Here is a 21,705-nt window from a genome sequence, read left to right as displayed (position 1 = left end):
AGAGAGAGGACAGAGGAAGTTTGTTGTTGATAATCATGGACAGGTTTGATTCCGTGCATTTTTATTTATTCTCTATATAATTTATTTCTTATATTCCTATGGGGGTAGTGTTTGCCCTTTTCACCTTCTTTAAAAAATTCATTGCATCGCATGAACACAACTTTTTGCAATGAATGTGATTGAGAGAAAATGCCACACTTTACGTGATGTTGCACTTTCTGTTATTAATTACAAATTCATTATCAGACATTTCAAAACCACTATGCAGCCTGTGTGATTGTCCTTTTGAAATGCAAATGACTGGTGTACAGTTACCGTACCTTCTTTTCTGACTCCTGTTGGGCCTTCTTCTTTGCGTGAGCCAAACACCGCGTTCCAATGTCCTTGCTGACTGTGATGACGTCACTGCTGTTCCACGTGTACGTCACCAACTCCTGCTGCGTTGATTTGTCTGCCATAAGACGGAAAATTTTCTCTGGAAATAACAACGGAGATGTGCACAAAAACACACAACACTGTACATCAAGGGAATAGAGAACGGTGGTTAGTACATGAGTTCATAGCAACAGCAGGCTGAGCTGGCCAATCAGCTGTTAGTTCCATGGTGAACAATCACTACGATGGTTGGCACATCTAACAAGCAGGAATCCCTCCTGTTACTACGCATGTGCAATAAATGATGGCATGGATTAGTATGGTCTTATTTCACCATTCTGCATGAAATCAACTACAATCTAACTACAATCAAACTCCCAATTTCATTTTTTATTTACAAGTCAATAGTCCATGCTCATTCTGTTCCCATCTGATCCACTTTCAATGGTGTGAAAGGGCCGTTTTCAGCATACCCTTGACTCCCATAATGCATCTGGCATTTCAAGGTGCAATGGTTTCCCTACTTCAAGCTACCATGTCCAGTGTGGAAATGTATGAGGCAGGTCTTAAGTATATAAGCCGTCCAATAACTGCAGATGGTACCTTTCTGCCCATGCAACAGTCAACACCGTGACTACCCAATGAGGTGAATTTGGAAATGGGTATAAAATTAGTGACTAACCATTAGAAATGATGGTTAATGGAAAAGCTGCTTTACACACAAATGCACTTAACACAAAAAAAATTTCTACTAAGTAAAACTGGTCAACACCTGCAAAGCTGAATTCTGTATATTCTGTCCGGTTGGTCCATTTCTAGTGACACTGTGCATTAGTAGCATTTTGGGCAAGGCAGTTTTAAAAACTTGAGCCCAGAAAGTCTTCGACAACCTGGAACAGCACTGAAGATGTGACATGTTGTAACCGCTCCCAAAGCTTACAGTCAATGTTGGTGTTCAACAGTGTTGCAGTAAAGTACTCCACAAGTGCTCTTTTCTGGTTGCCAAAAGCACTATCAACACAGTCTGTGGTTGAACAAATAACTTTGAACATAATTGGTGCAGTTCCATACTTGTGGCTTCGAGACTGTGAGAACATGTTACGTACTAATGGAGTTATTACTTCAGCACTGGTGCTACATGTACATGAAACTGTTAAGTACTGCATGGACCGGCACTTAAGTTACGAAACCAGACCAAACCCAGATGTGTTCCCTACAATCTCTTAACTGCATAGCTGCTGATGGAATCAGCCTCCAAATGTTGAAATTCATAGAAATTTCACATCAAATTTAGATCTGAATTTGGCCTGGGGTGTAGTCAGTCTTGCAGCCTAAACTGAACTTTCTCAGCATTGACGTCTGGCACGACAAACTCTTCTTTAATCTAGAAGTACATGTACTAGAAACTGCAATCACATGCTCAAATGAAAGAATGCAGAGAATTAGAAAATGGAGGAAGCATCCTTGAACTCTGAAGCCTAGAAAGCAAATGATCTAGTTTAACAGAGATAAAACCACAGCAAGTAGCCAGTGGTCAACATTATGAGATAATCTGAAAACAATGAACTACATGTTACTTCACCTTACTACACAGGTGGCAGTTGATTGAATACAACATCATGAATATTCAGGTTGTTACCTCTCTTTGCATGAATACTCACAAGTGTGACCTCTCACCTCTGTCCTGTTTGCCCTGTCTCCAGTGGATGAACTGTGTGGTGGCAAACTGGATTGCCAGGCAGCAGGGCGGCCACGTCTCCACAAAGGACACAGGTATGATGTACTTATTCAAGATGTCCGCCAGCTTCAACTGAAAAGGAAATCAGGAGTTAAAGCTGGCATCAAAAGATTGAGTGGCTAACTTGCAAATGGCAATGCCTTGCCTACTCGTGAAAGTTAAAGGAAGGCATTGTGTGCGAGAATGGATGCACAGGAGTCACCAGTGTAAATTGCCCTGGCTGATTTTTCATCTGAATATGTACAAATCTGGAGCACCTTACCAGCCAGCCAATAAACCACTGATTTCCTGGCAACCAGCAAGACAGGTGAACAGACCATTTGGCTGACTTGCCAGCCGGCCTACCATCCAGAATGCAAGCCAGCCAGCAAGCCTGCTGGCCCTCTACCTCATCAGCTTCCCCTCCCTTCTTTACCTCTCTGTTTGTCCACTGTGTCTCTCCGTATCTGGGAGTAACCAGAGGCACAAACACCTCACAGTTACTGACAGCGTAGTTCAGACTGTCTTGCCAATCGCTCCCACAAAATATCTCGTGCACATCCTGGAGGAAAAAAGGAATTCAATAAGAATGATAAAATCTGTGGTAAGTTATCTCAAAATGAAATGCTCCAGAATTGCGCATTATAACCACCACAAATGAATGTTGATACATGTACATGTGTAGACTCGTATGTACAACATGTCCCAGTCTAACCTAAATAATTTGAGACTAGATAACTTACGACAGACTAGAGTTTGATCTGCAACAACCACATTACAATTTAGATCGACTTGAAATGCCTGATACATATTTGATTTTTGTTCTCACCAGATACACGCTAAATTTTAACTTCTCGAGAGCCGTCTTTAGGTCCAGGGCATATTGGGATGCCTCTGCCCGCACGTAGCTGATCAGGATCTGTTTGGCAGGGAGCCGTACAGACTTGGATTGGAGGAAGGAGTCACCGTGAGGGATGGGGCTGATGGGTCTAGGGATGCTCCCATGCGTCAAGGCAAGGCCGGGATTCTCCAAGCTACGAGGGGTTGGTGAACAGCTGTGGGTTTGTACAGAATATTAAATAAATTATCATTTCGTAAAGGGTTTCAAATGGGAAATTCTTCACATACATGTAATGTTGATTTCAATTCTCAGACCTTGAAAAGGCTGAATTATTTGAAATTGTTAAAAGTTTTCAGTGACACACGAGACAGATAAAGTTCACTCACTTGACTGAGTTAAGCATGTTCATTATTAACCACTTCGCGCCCGGCCCATTTCTACATGTTTATTTTGCTGGGCTGGAGGGATTTTTACATTTTTTCTTTAAAAATTCATAACTTCATTTGCTGGACATTTACAACCACATAAATGACTGTCTGGTGGCTACTCTAATCTGACAGACAACAGCTATTGACGTCCGAATATTTCAGACAGGCCTGCCGACTTGTAAAAAGAGCCCATATTGTGCGGTGTTATGTAATTTTCTTTTGTTCCCGAAACAGGCACAGTGCGGTGCTGGTGTCTTCTCAACTGGGGCCAGATTAGCATGCAGAACGGCACAAACAGCGGGATAATCTTGAAACACAATGACAGATTTCCTCCACTATTGACAACTGAACTGGGGTGCCCGAAATTTTGTGTAGTGGTTAAATGTTGTGAGCAGTATACTTGAATATCCTTCAAATCACTGGGACCTTTACTCTTCGTATTGACTACTGTTTATGCTGCCTGGCAATGTTTAATCTTCAAAATGGAAACCCTGCAGGTAGATAAGGGTTATACTATTTGAGCATCAATTGTCAAAACAAGATAGAGCCGTTGACCAATATTTCAAAAGTCGGGCGCGGCAAACAGTCTTGGATACACTGTATGTACAAAGGCATTATGCAAAGCAAACCATAAACACTAAGTCAACAACAAAAGACGAGACTGCAACACAAAAAAAGAGCACCAAATATTTTTGTGAAGTAAAACGATAAGGCTGAAAACATTTTACTATTTTTTTCTGGGGGTGTCGACCGTCAGGCTCAGACTGTCATCTTTCTCAATGTCGCCGAGGTCAGGGTCATCGCTGCTCTCATCCAGGAAATGAAGCCTGACGCAGGAACCCGATAAGACGTCGATGATGGTCATGGCATCCTCTTGCTGGGAACAGATCGGCCAGAAGTTGCGGTCTACAAAGACCCATTTGCCTGCTGGAAGCTGATGACTTCCGCCGAGCTATTGCCAGAGGGGAAAGTACATGTAATTGATAATGAGACAGAGTGTGCATCTAAGTCTTGGAAATAATTTAACTTTTTCAGTAAAAAGTCTGGAGAAACTATCAAAATTTAAACAGAACAAAATGAAAGCCAGCAAAATTGAATAAGTTTGGAACTCTTCCAATTTAATTACCATGGTAACACATACCTGTGCTAATATTGCTTCTCGGAGTTGACTAATTGGTAGACTAAGAGATGAAACAAAGATGAAACCGAGGGATCTACCCTTCTCAGTAGAGACTCCGACCCGTGGCCTTGCTGTAAGAAAACACAATTATGCTCCAACTTTGAAACTGTCCAAGAGCATTGTAAAACGTTGAGGTTTCAATGTGTGTCTCGTTGTTACTTCTTCATGTGACATTCTTAGCTTTATGAGCTTTCACAACAACGTCTGTAGTCTGTTCTGAATATTGTTTGCTCTTGGTTGAACCAACAATAAATCTGAATCATGTACAGTTTTGCCGGAAACATCTGCTACAATTACTGGTAAGCAAATACCATAGTCCACGTAGCGTTTGCCAACCACTCCAAGAGATATTGAGATTAAGCATCCCACGAAGGTCACATCAAATCCTTTTTTGCGTTAAAAAAAATTTGTCTCCAATTTGGGGGCGACTGGACCAATTTGGTTTGCCTGCTTTGGAACCAATTTCAGAATCACTGGGAAATTAACTAAAAGGGGGTACTGGATTTTACTCTTATTTTATCATTTTATGTTTGCTAATTAAAGTCTTTGCTAGATCTATCTCCTGTCCTACATGTAGCTTCTGTCCATTTTGCATTTCCACAGGCACCTGACTCTAGAGCAAATATCCCTATTTTGTCAAGTACTGGCACGAACATCCTGATAAGATAGGAACTGGAATGAAAAAAATTCTAAATGGGGCAGATATGGCTTCCCTGTCAGACGCCATGCCGCCACACACAGCAGATGGCACTTTGATTGTCCTCTTAAGAAGAGACAAAAAGTCAATGTACTGGTGAGCATCATGGACAATAACCAGACATCTGCAGTTTCACAGACTAAAGCCACATTTTCTGAATATGAAAGTCAGGAAATGATGTATAGTAATGACCCTGGTCAATGCTCCACTTAGAAAGACAGTGCATGAAGTTTGTAAGTTGAACAAGCCAGTGCTGTGATCTCACGTGCATGTACACAACTTACAGTCTACCGCCGTCTACAGAGTAAATATTTATCCTTGTGTCCATGACAACCTGTTAATGGATACTAAAGAATTTCCTCCCATGGAAAATAAAAGTTAACTTCTGACTGCAGAATTAATGGAAGCGACTCAAGTTCAAGTCCCAGTACATGTACATCCCAAATTCCTCCAGTGAGTCAACACGGTGCTACCAGGCAGCCCGGAAATCAACAAGTAGGCCTACTTCAGACTTGTTCAGGCAAGTCCAAGACAAACCTTTGGAGCAGACCATGGGGTCCCTATACAGTACACACACACGTCATATTCATTCATGAAGAAAAAGGTCACAGGAAGTACAAACCAAGAAGTGCTACACAAATCTTTATGCCATTCTACAATGTAAAATGTGTAGACAATCTTGGTCTTTTTAAGCACTAACCTTAATTCCTGCACATTTGGTGTGTGGGAAACAGACAGAGTGAAAAAAATACTGACAGTGCTAACTTTTAGAAACACAGCATGATGACAGTTCTATGTGTAGGTGACCTTTCACCCTATCCTGCATTTGTCATTCCCCACATGAGAACTTGAAAATACGACCCAGCAAATGTTCCTGGAATGAAGGTACGGTAAACAGGCACAAGATGGTGCCTCACTAGATGTGAAAACTCACGAAACTGTGAGCAAGCTTTAAAAAAAAATTGGTCTGCGCGACGGCTTACCGTAGTCGGGTTGTATTCTCACCACGGTGTCGTCATTAATGAGATGCTTGACTTTAATCATGGATTCCTGGGCTGATGTGACAGGCCACCTGTTTTGGACCAGATGATGAGAATGAGAAGTTGATGAGGTGGATCATGAACGGGTGCATGATCTATTAAAGTTGTAGGGCTTTTTTTCAATTAAGCTGGAAACCACAGCAGCTAGGGATTAGGTTTAATATGACAACCATCGGATGAAAGAGCTGAATATTTTTTCTAACATCATCACATCACAGTCTTCATTATTCTTAGCCACTTAGAAACTTGCAGCCACTTTGATGCCGATTTTATAACTATCGGACACAACATGTCCCACAAGTGTGCACATGGAATGTCCATTTTATTTTTCTACGACAACTTGGCCAAATATACAGTAACTCAACTTCGTTATTTGCATTTCTTTAGGTGCATATCAATCGTCAAAAGATTGATAACGGCCCCCCCTACAGCCATGCAAGTCCAAGAAGGTGCGAGCAGATTTGAAAAAACGAAAACATAAAAAGTCCTGTTAGGGTTATCGCCAAATGCTTTGACAAAGACTCACCCTTGTTTTGTGAGGAATCGAAAAGAGGCGGGTAACGATTCCACCTGTTTCTGCATGGCTTCTCTCATCTCCACAACAGTCATGCGATCCACGTTCATCAGGATGAAGCCCAGGGCAGAGTCATGCTCCTTGTTGCCATGGCAGCCCATCTCACTGGTTAGGCTGATGCCCACCAGCGAGTGGCTCTCTTCATCTGAGTTCCAATGTAAAGTTTAAAAAAGTGAACAATTGAAGAAAGAAAAACCACAAAACAGAAGGTGATCTGAGTGTGATAGATTTCAGGCAGATGTCAAAACTTTTGAAAGTTGTTTGGCTTGCAACATTGTGCCATCGTATTTAAAGAATTACAGCATGTTTTAAGGTGCAAACTTTCACTGAGACCATGAGAAAACACATTCACATTTAATGTTGTAACTTAAAAATTAAATAACGAAAACTGTACACAACAGCATTCAGTAAACACACTAAAAACCGTCCTAAATTTCTGCTCATGATGCCTCGAGAGGTTTGAGTAAATAAAAAGCATGCTCAACAAAAAAGGAAAGGAATAAATCATGATGCAACATCAGAATGCAGCCTGAAGTTGGACAGAATCTGAGGGGAATATGCTGAAATATTCATGATTTACAGACTTTGAATTGTTCTGTGGATATCTGAGGGGTACATGCTGAAATATTCACGCTTTACAGACTTTGAATTGTTTTGTGGATATCTGTGTACAGTGTACATCAATGGACTCGGCTTCCACCAAAGCAGCGATCACGATCGATGCCTTGTACCATGCCAACAAGTACATGTACTGTACTGTAGCACAGGTGTGTATACGTGCACATGTACAGATATCTTGGAAAACCTTCATTGTTCACTGGTATAAATGCTTACAAATATCCGTCCGGTTGGTGTGAACAAGCATGACCCTGACCTCGACACAGTACATGTACATGTATCCACAATGTACTCATCCTATGAACACTCAAACATGCAACCCATGGATTGGTAAATTGACTCTTCTACGCGTTCCTGTGGTAGATTGATTATTTCCTTTAACATTTACGACAGCAGACGCACACTAGTGTATTTAGGACTGTGTGCAATGAATGAAAAGCTTCGGTGTCAGTCTGACCGTATAACTAAACAATAGAGGACACAGGTACAGTGTAGTGTACATGTATCAGCATAAGGGTGTCCCAAGCATGGTTGAAAACTTACAAAGACGCAGGTGTACAATGCTTTTTACAATTAATCTCTATGAGAACTACACCAGTTAAAACTAACAAAATGCAATGAATGTGATGTAAAGTGTATCTACCCTGTTTTGAACAATTTAAGGAATGTGCCAGCAATGGCAAAAGTCCTTTTTCATGCATTCATACATGTATGTAACATGCTTCAAGGCCCTAGGCTTGCCTGGATGGCATTGATAACTTCCACACTTACTCTCCTGTTCATCTCCGACACTTTCCCCGTTCGTCATTTTCCGCGTCTTCCGGGGCGACCCTGAAAGATGGTCATCCTCATTGTCAGCAAGGCAATTACGATCCGTCACTCTAAATCTGCTTTTTCGACTCATCACTTAAAAACCTCAACCACTTGGCGATCTACAAAATCTACCAGAGTCCAAGTTTGCATGTGCAGGCACAACGAATCTTGCAACTTGCAGTCGGGAAGAACCAGTGTCCTGCACATGAGACCGCTATTGACAGAGTGGCCCAACGGAGACACAATGCAGATGTTTATCTCAGTGAACGCACAATCTTTCTGGACCCATTCATGAAGAGAACAAAATGCAGGTACCAACGACGACACAAGTTCAAACTGACAAGCACAAAGGCGAGAACTGTGCACTCCTAGTACATATAAGTTACATGTACATGTACACGTACATACAATGTAGGTGCAAGCCAGATACACAGAGTACAGTATTGTATACAAAGCAACTGGGAAGGTCTAGGTCACTCTCTGGCTTTATGTCAAATAATACCACTTTGGTCAATTTTCTGCTTCTGCTACAGAAGTGCAAGCTCAAAGACATAAACACAAGCCCACAGGGTCATCTGTGACAAGGCAGGTTAGTGTTCAATCCCTCTCCTAAATGGACGAAGGAATGGTTGTAAGCACATTCATGTACATGTACATGTATGTACACATGTACTTTGTTCCACTGGCTTAATCCTGAGCTTTTTTTTAGCCTTAAAGTTTCTTATCAACTGAAATCGCAAGGATATTGCCACTGACTGATAAAGTCTGCAAGCCTTCCAATATTGACAGATCAAGTTGACATACTGTAGATGCCAGACAGCACTGGCATCTGGAAAATTAATCATGCGGAGGCAGGCAAGCAAGTGTTGAATTGACTCCTTGAAAGACTCAAATCATCGGTAGAGCATTCTCCTAGTGGAGTTAACAAATAGTCATTGGGAAGTTGTTCATAATATCACCCTGCAGTGCTCAACACAACATGAAATGCCTTAAGTGTACACTGTTCTTTGGGATACACACTTATCTTGAACTTGTCCAAATTATAAGTAAAAAACACTTGTGCTTGTTTTCATATGCACAACAGATCCATAAACTCATATATACCAGACGTACAAATGTACGTGAATTCACACGTACTTGCAAATGTGTGTGAAAATGTGTCATAAACTTATAAAAAAAAATGCTGAAATAGATTGACCAGTTAGGGGTGTCACTGCCAGCGAATCCACCTCAGTCAGTGGCTTAATGCATCTGGCTGTTGAAATGTAAAGAGCAAGGCAGAGGGGAGGTGATTCCCTGGAGCATGATCATACCACACATCAGGCTGACTTCTCATTGGTTGTCTGCCTAATGCATTGCAAATAACCGACAGAGAGACTAGCATCCTGGGCACCAGAATAAATTGGTCTACGTCTACTGTAGGTGTCCTATAGTGACAGAAATTGGAAATGACTCCGCATTTTTTTCCCCAAAGGAGGAAGGGGGAGACAATAATCTTTTGCTTTATTCTCAGCGAGGCACTGATGATTTTTTTTTCAAGGTTTGTGCAGCCTTCGAGAGTGAGTGCATGCCAAACATTTGACAAATTTTTTCACATGAATGCGAACAGCAGCTAATCCCACGATACAGTCTACATGTACATGTACCTCAATCCATAAGTGAGCATAGAGGTAAACATCAGAGGAGATTCTTATCCTGACATTTTATTCCTCCTAGGGTTTATAATTAATTGGAAGTGACATGATTCAATTCACTTGTCACAGATCTACATGCGTTGTGGTGGTTTAAGCCTTTATAATATCTTTGTTCTATCAACTACATGTACTTGTATGTTGACTGTTTGTAAAGATCCCACTGCACCTTGATCACAACTTGACTACTGAACCAACCACCTTCACATCTTGACAAAACCCACCCAGCCTCAATGTAAATATTTCACTGGTCAGGAATCCTGACACTCTGTGGCTTCTAATGCATTAATAACTTCTTAGTGTTTATATTACAGGCATTTATTTACACAAACCAAATCCGGGGTGGAAAAAGGGGGCGGGGCATCAAAGTCAGCTGGCAGTGTTGATCAAAACAGTGTGTGAATGTTGCAGACATCAATTCGACACAATAATTTTAACAGTGCCAATGAAAGAGATATTTTCAAAAAACGGTTATATTGAAACAAGCCGCTGTAAAGCTACATGGCTAAAAAAAAATTGAACAATAAGCAACTCCGGTAGAAATAATGCATGTCTCTCAGCAGAATATTTCATCAAAATGTATGAGTAGGTACATGTACATAACCACGGTAACAGCATGCACTCTGAGCGATGTAATTACACAATGCACGGTTCATGTTTGCCAAGAATAATCAAATGCATGAATGATCATACACAGCGTGTGATATAAAAACCTCCTCTGGATGACATCTTGGTAGACGTGTCATGGGAACAATTCCATTCCGTCGGTATCAAATGTCTACTCAGCGTGACAGTGATGAAAACTCACAAAATTAATTTCCAGGAAGCTGCACATACTGCACATGTAATCTGCCTGGTTAGGCGGCTGCCAATATTTGAGGCTGCCTTACAATTGAAATTGTAACCACTGTGGAGCATATGCAAATTATGTTCGAATGACAAAGGGTAAACCTCCCAGAATAAATGATTACATTGCACAACTGAAATTCATTCTGTGGCAATCCGAAGGATAAATTACTCAAAGCAAAGATCTTATACTAAATTGCCCACTCGTATCTTGAAACGACCAGTTTGGCTTTGTAATCAATCTTCCCCGAAGCCATTTCTACATCTGAATGAATAATGAAGGAATGAATTGCTTTCCGTTGTCTCTCACTGCAGCCAAAGTCACAATGTATGCAATTAACATTGAGTGCTTGGGTTGGGGCCAATGTGTGTACATTAATTACATGTACATGTACACTATAGTCGCCATACATCTGCACACGTATACCTTCAATACCAGAGTGTACATGTACGTGTCACAATTGTAACATGTCAGCATGTGTTCAATAGTTCAAAGCTATGACCCAACAAAGGAGCTGAAGAAAATAGTTGGAGAGGATTCCTCTGCCGTTATAAATCAATGGTAACCACAAGCTTCTAGAGTGGTTCATAGGCTAAGTAATGACTCGAGACCGTGAAGCAAGCTTAACGGTTAGGGTATTGCCACTGGCAATCTTAAATACATGTAAAAGGCCTTATTTGAACCAGCCACCTTTAAATTCCATTAATTATGCTGACATTGAAGACAATCTTAACATAATGCACACTGCAGGACTCGAGCCCTTTTGACGAATTTCATTTTGTCAAGCACATTCTCGGACCCAATGCTTTTTTGAACCAGCCCTCAATTCAATGGAGGTACTGTACATATACATGTACATGTGTACGTAAAATGCTGTACCTCCATGGTTAAGTATGTCACATGTAACGGTACACTGAACGAATATTGTACATACATTCACCTGTCTGGCTTTTTTCTTTATAACAATTTGTGTTTCCAAGTAAATTTTCAGCCATCCCATTTTGAGTCAATGACCCTGTTGACTGCCAATGACAACTGTTTCTGAGCACATTCAATCTATACCAGATTTAGACTCCGAGTCCCCTGTGTCTAAATCCCAGTTGGAAATCTTTCAACCTTGACAACTACTGGCTATAATCTCTTTAATCTGGAGTTCGCATATTCCGACACAGTTAATCGGACCAGGTCTGCTGATGTGATCCGTAACTCCCTTTGCTGACAGCCCGGGAGAATCTAGAGAGAGTCTGGGTGTTCTAAAGATGGCTACATCAACAGCACTGGGGCTGTTAACGGGGAAGCAGGCAAGCGTGACATTCTACTCCAGAGAGATGCTCAATTTAGCTGGAATACTGATGACCAATTCTTGTAGAAATATTTTTGTATGATATCGATACACGTACTGTATGTAAACAAGGTTTGGAATTCCGTAGTTTTGGGCACAGGCAAGGTTTGGAATTCCGTAGTTTTGGGCACAGGCAAGGTTTGGAATTCCGTAGTTTTGGGCACAGGCAAGGTTTGGAATTCCGTAGTTTTTGCCGTGGTTCAACGGTCTGAGTTTTCCATTTCAATGAAAATTCCTCAATTATAGAACACATCTTTACCGGTAGAAATGATAATGAAATTTTAACAATTTGACGCTCTATGCACCGCAACAATCATCCTGCAAATCCAACATACAGTTTGAAATTTCCTCAATACATGTATCAAGACATTTTTTAGTATAACTTGTTCCTTTTTTATCTTTTGTTGTGATTTCTTTTCCTTGAAAATGTTGGAAATCTAAGTTCACATTTGAAATTTTGAGGACAATACCCTAAAAAACAAATTCTTTGCAAAACTAATGTGAGTGTTAATTGGTCAATGCAACAGCATTTCAAATGTAGAAACTTCTAAACATGTAGAATTCTTCCATAAAATGTTCTCATTTTTCATCAGTGACATTTTTCAAGTGTTCAAAATGTTTGTAGAACAAGCATGATTTCTATCCAGTCTTACGTGACTTCATCACAAAGGCGGATGCACCACCATTTGCGGGCTTCTATTGGACAATCGCTAAAGCTGCATGTTAACTTCTGGTTCCAGGGTTCCATGTACATGACGATCAGTGCATGTAACTTTATGTGAAGTGGGCGTGGTTTAAACTGAAATGATGTCACAAACTGGATACCGGCAGACTGCAATTGCTTGGTGAAGATCAGGTCAACGTACATGTACTTAATGCATTCATGTTATCTGTACTGCTAGGCACCTACTGCGTCAGTAATGCAGGCAGCACAACACACTTTCCCTGAACACAGTCAAGTCAGAAAGCTGGAATGTGTTTCAGAAAGGTCAAACAATCACTCCTGTGCCATAACCTCCAGCGCATTTGTTTATTTTTCATTATGCTAGCTGTACACTTGCATGTCGTGGCTTGCTCTGATGGAACGTCTGAGGTTGTTTGTTTTTGCACGTGCCAAAGAAAAGTAACTCTCACCAGACAGGACGATGGTAAAAGCTGTTGAATAATTCCAATTAATTGTATGCATACATGTACATGTAAGCCTATTTGTCTCAACATTCTTGTGGATAAAGATACAAGATACAATACACCGCTACATGTACAAGTATAAGGGTTGGGACTGGCACTAGATGGCTTCCACACAGCGCCCTCATCCACGGAAGTCTTATCACCTCAGTATAGCATGAGAAGACTCTTCCAACAAGTTCCAATTGTAGGTAACTGCAAAAGGTAACCTCAACATGGGTGCTTACAATTTAATGACTGTGATGATGTCTATAATGAGGGCTTAATGCTAACTGTAACAAAGAGTTTCTTGTCTGCACAACAGTTTGGGTTTCTTCAACTTCAAGGGAGGATAGGCCATTTTCCAAGATGGATGAATGGCTTCTTGCCTCTGCAAAAGGCAAAATTTATACTTACATCAAAAGATGTAAGGACTTTAATGATGACCAGAGACCAGGACAGGTCTAGGAAAATGGATGCAAGAAATGCACTGTTTACATATCTGCTACTCAAAAATCAGTACACATGTACAAGTACACTGTACATATGTAGGAGGCCATAACATGATGTGAAAATTGGCAGTCTTAAAGATACAAAAGATAACAAAAAAAACATGTAAAAGAGGCAGAGGGGGAAAAAGAAGCATACAAGGAGGAGATGGAACACGAAACTCAATTTACACAGCTTAATGAGAGTGATAACTTGGTAAGCATTCCATATACATGTACATGATATACAGACATCAATTTTTTCCCTTGGAGTGGTTTGTAAGCCATTGGAAAGTGATTACATGCTCCAAAATATCAAATTTGACAGTAAAAATATTGAATCATTTATTCAGAAAACACATAGTTTTTCTGACTGGGCTCAAAGGGTTTGTGCACAGGTGTTTTAAGTGATGTGCGTAACCCTTTCCCATAATTCGGCACTTGTTGTACAGCAATGATCCACTTCCTCATATTGGTACATCCAGCAGAGTGGGCCTCCGTATTTCCCGTATCCAACTTCCCGGTACTGATATGGACAAATGATGGACATGCTCAGTATGATTCCGTGTAGGATCCCTGGTGATGATGATGCCAAATGAGATGGCCATTAAAAACCCAGACTGTTTTGGACCATGTACATTGTTGTAGGTTCGGCGTCATTGCTGGGCTATCATTCAATTTCAATCATGTTGAGGTAGGAAAAGACAAACTAGGCCCTACGTGTGTTTTGGACTTTAAAACTGACCTCCACAATGACATAAAACTGTGTTCCACATACTCACCTTCATCTGCCATGCCCCACCAGCTATTTCTGGACACATGCAGGTTGAATAGATGACATTTCTGCAGCATGAACCTCCGGCCTCCGCCTCCTGTCCACGATGATTGAGAACTTACAGCGCCCTCAACCAATCGCGCACATGAAGATAGCGTGGTACCACTTATTTGAAACGCAAGGAATCGCTTATTTTGACGAGACTGTTTTGGATTCCAAACTAGTGACAGCGCCAGTCAGGAAAAAGCAATTTCTGAAGTTCTGTTTCTAACACTTTAGGCCTAGCCTATTCAATTATCACTGGAAATTCAAGCTCCGTCGTAAAGCTGGCGTACATTGTGGACAACAGATATTTGGACAGTATAGGCAGCCATTTTCTGGATCTCGTTCATGCAGACGTTGAGGAATTCCTGACAGTAGGGATCGGAAAGTGGTGAGCCAGGCCGGGCATTAATTTTGTTTCGTTGTTCGTTTTGTTGGTCCAGGGTATTTGCATACGAATTATGTGCACCGATCAAGTGCTTACCCCACCCCTTCCCTCCCTTTCCAGGCTGCCACAACTCTAAGTTATCATGGTTATGTAGGGCCCCTACTAGGGGTTTGGTCGCATCAACTTGATCAAGCCCAGGCCGAGGTTTTTTGGTCGCATCACAGTCGTCACAGGGCATGCAGGGTGTCTCAGGCACAGGGACATGAGGGAAGGCACGTACCCAGACAGCCTTGAGAGGGTTGGAGGAAAAGTCAATGGGTGTATAAATTGGAGACGCGTTTTTTTCCTATTTCCCAAATTTAGATGTTTTAGTGGATTAAAAACAACTGGTCTGGCTGCCAAATCGTGTAATGTAAGCCTACAGCTAAGCTCAACTATGCTGGCTACCAGACTACAGCTAAGCCCGCGCCTACATGTACGTAGTTTTGATTTGTTTTCTTCCAAAGAGTGAATAATTTCCTCTTGGTCTTTTGCAGTGTGTTTGTCTTCCCAGCCGTCACCAGCTACTATCGATTTCTGATCCACCAAGCCATTGAAGAATATCCACAGCTAACCAGTTTCTCAATTGGACAAGGAGACGATCGGAGGACTGTCATCTGCCCAAACCATTTGAGGTTGGGTTACTCTAGAATACTGGATTTAAAAAAAAAATCCAACTTTAATAAAGAAAATAAGTACAATTAATTGCAAGTCAGATAAAGATGAATTAATTACCAAGTCAGTTTTTAGCTCTTAAGATGTATTCACAGCTCAAATTTATGACAAACTCCTCAATGACTTGTCAAAAAATAACTCCCTTTCATTTTGACCTTGACAGTGTCAAAGTTTTCTGGTTTTTTTTTATATAGGGCAGGAGATCCATCTCAATCTCCAAACCCCAGGAAGAGGGGCTGGGAGAGTGATCCTCAGGGAGGCCTCAACAGCCCCCTCAGGAGCTGCGAGGAGGACACCAAGAAAACAAGAGGGGACCAGTCCTGGGGTCTGTTTGGACTTGAGCGGAGAGAAGCCAAGAAGAGAGACACAGGCCAAGCGGGCAAGATGCAGTCATTTCAGGATGATGTGAGCTCAGAAGGAGGCACACCTCAAGCTCAGTCTAAAGAGACAAGCAGGTAAGGGTAACTTCAACCAAGTGGTTGGGCTGCTTGGATGGAATTACATTTCCCACAAGCCTTCCAGAGTTTGTGAAATTACATTGAAATTGTTGGATTGAAGACTGTTAGAGTCCAACCTAGTCTCCTCTTTGAATAAATTTCAGGTCCCTTAATCAGGGTGTCTGAAAACTTTGGTTAAAGTTGGAGGATTAAGGACTATTAAGATAAAGATCTCGTTGGTACTTAACAAAAGTGTGCAGTAACAGGTAGGAATTAGTTACAGTAGGAAGGACGTTCAAAGAAGGTCAAGTTGCAATTTCTTGTTTGGACAATGGGACAATATAATTTGAAACAGTCCTATGCTTTATCATGGCAATTGAGAGCGTGTTTATGTCACTGTGAGTGGTTCGTGCCTTTGTGGGATAATTTGGGATACCCACTTGTTTGTCTGTCTGCCAGGAAATCCAAAAGGGCTTCACAAGAATTGTACGTGCCACGAGGCCGTAGGCAGCAACCACTGGCTGGAGAATCAACGGCTTGCCAAGTGGAACTGGCTGTTGACAAACCAGGAGGGGCACAGACCAGCACGAGACAACAGGGTCGAAAAACAGAGAAAAAGAGGACACGAGACGGCGGAAAGGGGAAACAACCGAGAGATCGGAAAACATCGACGGACGGGGAAGAAGTTGAGAATAGTGTTGCCAAAGAGAAGAAGGCACATGCCAGAGGGAAGCAGGGTAGGAGGGGTGATCAACAAAGATATGTGCCAAGGCCACAGAGGGAGGATGCCAAAGCTCAGAAAAGCTGCAGTGGTGAGGGTGTTACTTTGCCAGCGGAAGATGGCCACAATTCATCGAGTTTAAAACCTGCAGGACAATCAGAAGGTTTGCAGGTGTCCAGGGCAGGTGTAAAGGGTGTAAAGCAGAGTGCCAAGCCACTGAATGTGTCGCCTGTCCCTGAGGACTGGAATGAGATTGATTACGATGACAGGGAGGTCACCTACCAGCCGACAGGGACCAGGCTTACGGCCCACGGCCAGCTCGTGCCCGTGGATCCCAGTGCATTGCCCCAAGCAGTACAAACTGAAACGGAGGGCGAAACGCTTGCAACTGAAACCGACCAGTCACAAGGTGCTTTGGGGTGTCAGGAACCAGAGGTTGATCCAGATGCTAAAGCAATGCTTGAGAGCTCAGTGGCAGGAGATGCTGTCAGTGAAGAAGACAATGGCAAAACGAGAGACAGTAACTCTGAGTTGCCAGTTGCCGGCATTGCCGTAGAAACTGAAGATGCCACAAAGATGCCAGATGGAAGTGCCTGTAGAAAAAGCAATAGTTCGGAAGATGTGGCGGTGGGAGCTGATGAAATAATTAAGACAAGTGAGGATGTTATGGGTGATGAAAAATCCCCAGTTACCATGGCAACAAACAAAGAAGTTTCTCAAGGTCTGGACATTGATGCTCGTGTCAGTACCAACACAGATGCTGTTGGCTCTCTCAGCTTAAATCATGAGATTGACAGCGAGGAAGTGCGTCTCTCGCCAAAAGATGAAGAACAACCAGAGGCATCACCAAAGTTGGGAGCAGCCTCATCAGATTTGTTGGCGAGAGATGATGCAGACATCCCTTACGTGTCAGATGAGCTGAATGATGCAGCTGGATGTGAGCAAGAGGAAGTCGTCTCCGCAGAAATTGCTCTCAAAGTTGAGGAGCCGGGTGATGATGCAGGCAATGATGATGGGGATGACTGGGATGCCATGTTTGATGAGAGCGGAGATTGCCTCAAGCAGGAGGAGATACAGGAGGCAAGTTCTTTGTTTTCTCCCCTTTACCTGTCCTAGGGATAGATTCATTGGTGGCAGCCAGCCACACCCCAGTGGAAGTCCATTTGGTTGCTAAAAACATTTCTTTGAGAGAAAAACAAGTGAGGTATGTACCTCAGGGAGGTGCATATCTGGATCGTTCGATGAGGTTGGGGCACAATTTGTGACGGCGTCCTTGTCACATGGTAACTTTTACCACCTGTCATGACCTGTAGAGTAGGTCATGTACTCTGTAAAAATAACACACACCTCTGTATGCAGCCTTGCAAGATGTATAACAATGTCAATTTGGAATCCACATGCAGGGAAATAACTGTTCATTTTAACGGAACCCACGTAACAATGGACACTGTCACAAATTGTGCCTCATCCTCATGGAATGACCCATCTGTAAACTTGAGTGTGGGGATTTTGAGACAACTGGTGTGATGCAACAGGAACCAACAGATGGAATATGGACATTGGAGTAGAAGAAAATACGGAATGAGAACAGACAGAAAGAAACAGAAAATGCCACTGAAATTCAAAATTCCATTTAAAATTTCTACACCTGTACACAATTCTTCAAAAGGCCTGTACCCAACTTCCCTTGGTACATGTATAAGGACCTGTTTTCAAATTATTTTCCACACCTCACACTATACCCTTCATACTACCACTTTTCCCAAACCTTATCAATCAATTTTTGCAATTCTTCCTTATTCTCCTCTCTAGTTGTCAGAGTGTGTGGGGAATGTCCCAGTTTCTGTGAAGCATTCGAAACGAGATTACTACAACTATCAACCTAAGGACAACTTGAACTATGGAGGTATTTAACAAGTAGGATGAGCTGTAACCCAATCCAGACATGTGGATGAATCTTCACGTTTTCCAGTTGATGTTTAGTCTGACCAGATGGACCAGACCATAGCAGGATTGGAAGAGTTGTTTGGAAATGACTGACATGTTGCCCTCATTTTTGTTTGCTAGTTCTGTTTAACTTTTTGCTAGTTGTGGGCTTAGGCCTGCGGAAATCACCACTGAGCAAGAATGTGGTGGACCATTCTTTACACTTACACACCATAAAATTGAGGCATTGGCCCTACTTTAATTATTGGTTTTAAGTTACCATCTTGAAGTTATCATTTGCATACCGAGGTACTGCATTTTTGCCATATTTTTTTGCAGAACTCAGATGCTGATAATTACACTTTTTTGGTATCATTTCAGAGTTGGAGCACATTATTGAAGTCTATGATTTCCCTGTAGACTTCAAGACTCATGATCTCATCACTGGCTTCTGTAACATGAAGTAAGACCACTCTCCCAATTTCAAAAGAAGTAAAAGTTGTAATGTTGTGGACTTTAAATCTTACTACCAGGACGGTTTTGCTAGGAACACTCCCAAATCCGGCTAAATCCTCCACTGCGCTGAAAACAGATGACACATTTGTTGTACTGTAACTTTCAAGGGGCATCTGGCAGCATTGCCTTGCGCTACCTTTGTCGATCCTACAAAATCCACCAAAACCTCCTGGTTGATTTTGAAGGATGAAGGAAGGTTGGGGCTGATATGGTTACCTTTTTGGACATTCTTAAATTTAGGAATAAATTGTCATGCGTTCTCTTCATTGTGTTTTACACTTATATTGCCTCATTCTAAGAGTCGTTGATTTGATTTTGTAAAAATCGTTCTCTTTGGGGGAACAGGACCAAAGAGATGGATATCAAGTGGATTGATGATACACATGCCTTGGCCATATTCCCATCATCGATCATTGGTGAGTCAAATAACTTCTTCCCTAAAACTTGTTAACTTGATGGATGCGCCAAAACATGATGACATTATTAGTCACCAGTATCATAAACATTTGGTTTGTTCTGGAGGCTCTTCTGTTATCAATATGAAGGATGCAGATATTCAGAAAAATCACCAGTATTCTTGACTACAACGTCTCTGTCTGTCTTCCTCATTCATTGTCAAGCTCTCTCTTAATAAAAACTCAGTTCTTATGTTTTATTATACCACGTGCCTCATACTTTTGCATCTCGAGTGCTTTGTTGACTGTGGTTTCCCTCCTTTTTTCTTCGCTCTTTTGTGGTCTTGCTGTCAGCCCAAGATGCCCTCAGCATCTCCAACCCAATGTTCCGTACACGTTCCCTGGTCCTGGCATCTCGGGAAGCCAAGCTCAAGGCCAAACACTGCCTGGAGTTTCTTATCCCACCCACTAAACCCCGGCCCGAGACCTCGGCCGCTACAGCCAGGCGGCTGGTCAGCGGGGCCTTAGGTCTGAAGGCCAATATCTCCAAGGAGCAGAGAGCAGCCGAGAGACAGAAGATCAAAGAGGCCAAAGGTATGCCTGAGAGGCTGGTATCCTGAATTGTAGCTATTATCCAGGATTCTAGCCAGAATCCAAGGCTGATATCTGAGGTCCTAGCTGATATCCAGAGTTCTAGCTAGAATATCCAGGGTTCTATCTAAAATCTAGGGTTATAGCTGGTATCCAGGGTTCTAGCTAGAATCTAAGGTTCTAGCTGGTGCCAGGTTGTAGCTGGAATCCAAGGATGTAGCTGGTATCTGGTGTTGTAGCTGGTATCCAGGGTTCTTCCTGGTATACAGATATTCAGCATTTACCTCAAATTTATCTCAAATTCATATTTCAACATACTTTGACTAACGTACTTGGTCGTTCGTGACTAGTTGATGCACATGGATACAACCATCTGATTAAAACCTTGCCCATACCCTGACTATGGTAGTTCCCCCATTTCTATTTATAGTGGTTGCTTGTATTTATGCCCACTCTACATTTTTGCCCCCGCCAGATCGCCGACGAAATGAAAAGAAACTGCAGGAGGACATCTGGAGCGGTAGCATTTGACCCTTGAACTCTGACCCACCCTGAGGGTGTAATTCAAGATCAAAACCTGTTTTAAAAAAGTTTTTCAGATGAATATTTTTTCTTGATATTTTTCTGCCCTCTTGTTTGGACTCCTCTTCATAGACCACATATTTTGGAGTGATTCAATTGAGTGTGACAATGTTTAATATAATCGGTCGATTTGTGAAGCTTTGAATTTTCACATTTAGATTTCTCACTCAAAGTTGTACCTGATGATAATGTTCTTGTCACCTTTACTTTTCCCCAGAGGAGGATGCCTGTTCATTTTCAAAATGCCCTGTGCACTTGTGTAGCGATGAAGTTTTTGGAAAGAAAGGGTCGATTTCCGTGGGCTTAATGGAACTTTTTGAGGTGGCTGTTGTTATCATTTTATTGGAGACAGATTTGATTTTGGATTTTGTTTTATGAGAGGACACTTTTTCAGCTGTATAGTTTTTTCATTTGATATCAGCAATCTCTGTTTTTTAGAGTTTTCGTTTGTAAGATTTCATTTTAAAATTGATTCAAAAACGCTGTAAATTGGTTTGTGACATACATGTAATGCACTGTTTTGTATATAAAAGAGATAATATATCTTGTAGCGATTTAATTTAATTCGATTTCATTTTTACAATAAATGAGTTTTGCTGAAACGAATTCCAAATATGATGTAGAGAACTGATTTGGTAGGGGTTTGGATGTGTGGTTTTGCTTTTTTTCCCCCCTCTTTCCTGTCCTCATCAAATTATCGTCCTACATGTTTATCCAGAGAATTCTGAATCTGACTACATAATCTTGATTTATTTGTAATGTGGGACAGTTGGCCTTTTGTGCAATATTGGTATAATCTTTGG

General features: G+C 41.7%; 2 protein-coding genes across 5 annotated transcripts in view; one reads left to right on the top strand and one right to left on the bottom strand.

The window, feature by feature from the left end:
- The window catches only part of LOC110979851 (uncharacterized), a 21,660-nt gene extending 6,933 nt beyond the window's left edge, over positions 1-14,727 (bottom strand). The window contains exons 1-10 of one of the 4 annotated variants that reach the window (XM_087144758.1): positions 14,598-14,727; positions 8,242-8,301; positions 6,805-6,997; positions 6,222-6,310; positions 4,503-4,612; positions 4,090-4,313; positions 2,922-3,147; positions 2,529-2,654; positions 2,053-2,185; positions 321-475 (exon numbers count right to left, since the gene is read on the bottom strand). In XM_087144758.1, the coding sequence (XP_087000884.1) occupies positions 321-475; positions 2,053-2,185; positions 2,529-2,654; positions 2,922-3,147; positions 4,090-4,313; positions 4,503-4,612; positions 6,222-6,310; positions 6,805-6,997; positions 8,242-8,301; positions 14,598-14,667 (1,386 nt within the window). In that variant the 5' untranslated portion in view covers positions 14,668-14,727. Of the gene's footprint in view, positions 1-320; positions 476-2,052; positions 2,186-2,528; positions 2,655-2,921; positions 3,148-4,089; positions 4,314-4,502; positions 4,613-6,221; positions 6,311-6,804; positions 6,998-8,241; positions 8,664-14,597 lie in introns of those variants that run through there. The other 3 variants (XM_087144757.1, XM_087144755.1, XM_087144756.1) reach the window with 3 other exon arrangements.
- On the top strand, positions 14,697-21,508 carry LOC110979853 (uncharacterized). Its single transcript, XM_022235972.2, has 10 exons — positions 14,697-14,749; positions 14,850-15,023; positions 15,557-15,694; positions 15,929-16,189; positions 16,631-17,972; positions 18,705-18,798; positions 19,200-19,281; positions 19,680-19,750; positions 20,084-20,323; positions 20,796-21,508. Exons 1-10 carry the CDS (start codon positions 14,697-14,699, stop codon positions 20,849-20,851), a joined length of 2,511 nt encoding a protein of 836 aa, XP_022091664.2. The 3' UTR covers positions 20,852-21,508.
- The last annotated feature ends 197 nt before the right edge of the window (positions 21,509-21,705 follow it).

Source organism: Acanthaster planci, linkage group LG13 (genome assembly GCF_054643075.1).
Source record: "Acanthaster planci isolate LZ-2023a linkage group LG13, COTS_SCS, whole genome shotgun sequence".
Classification (NCBI taxonomy): domain Eukaryota; kingdom Metazoa; phylum Echinodermata; class Asteroidea; order Valvatida; family Acanthasteridae; genus Acanthaster; species Acanthaster planci.
Note: the sequence above shows the minus strand (reverse complement) of the source record. Positions and strands in the feature narration are given on the sequence as shown.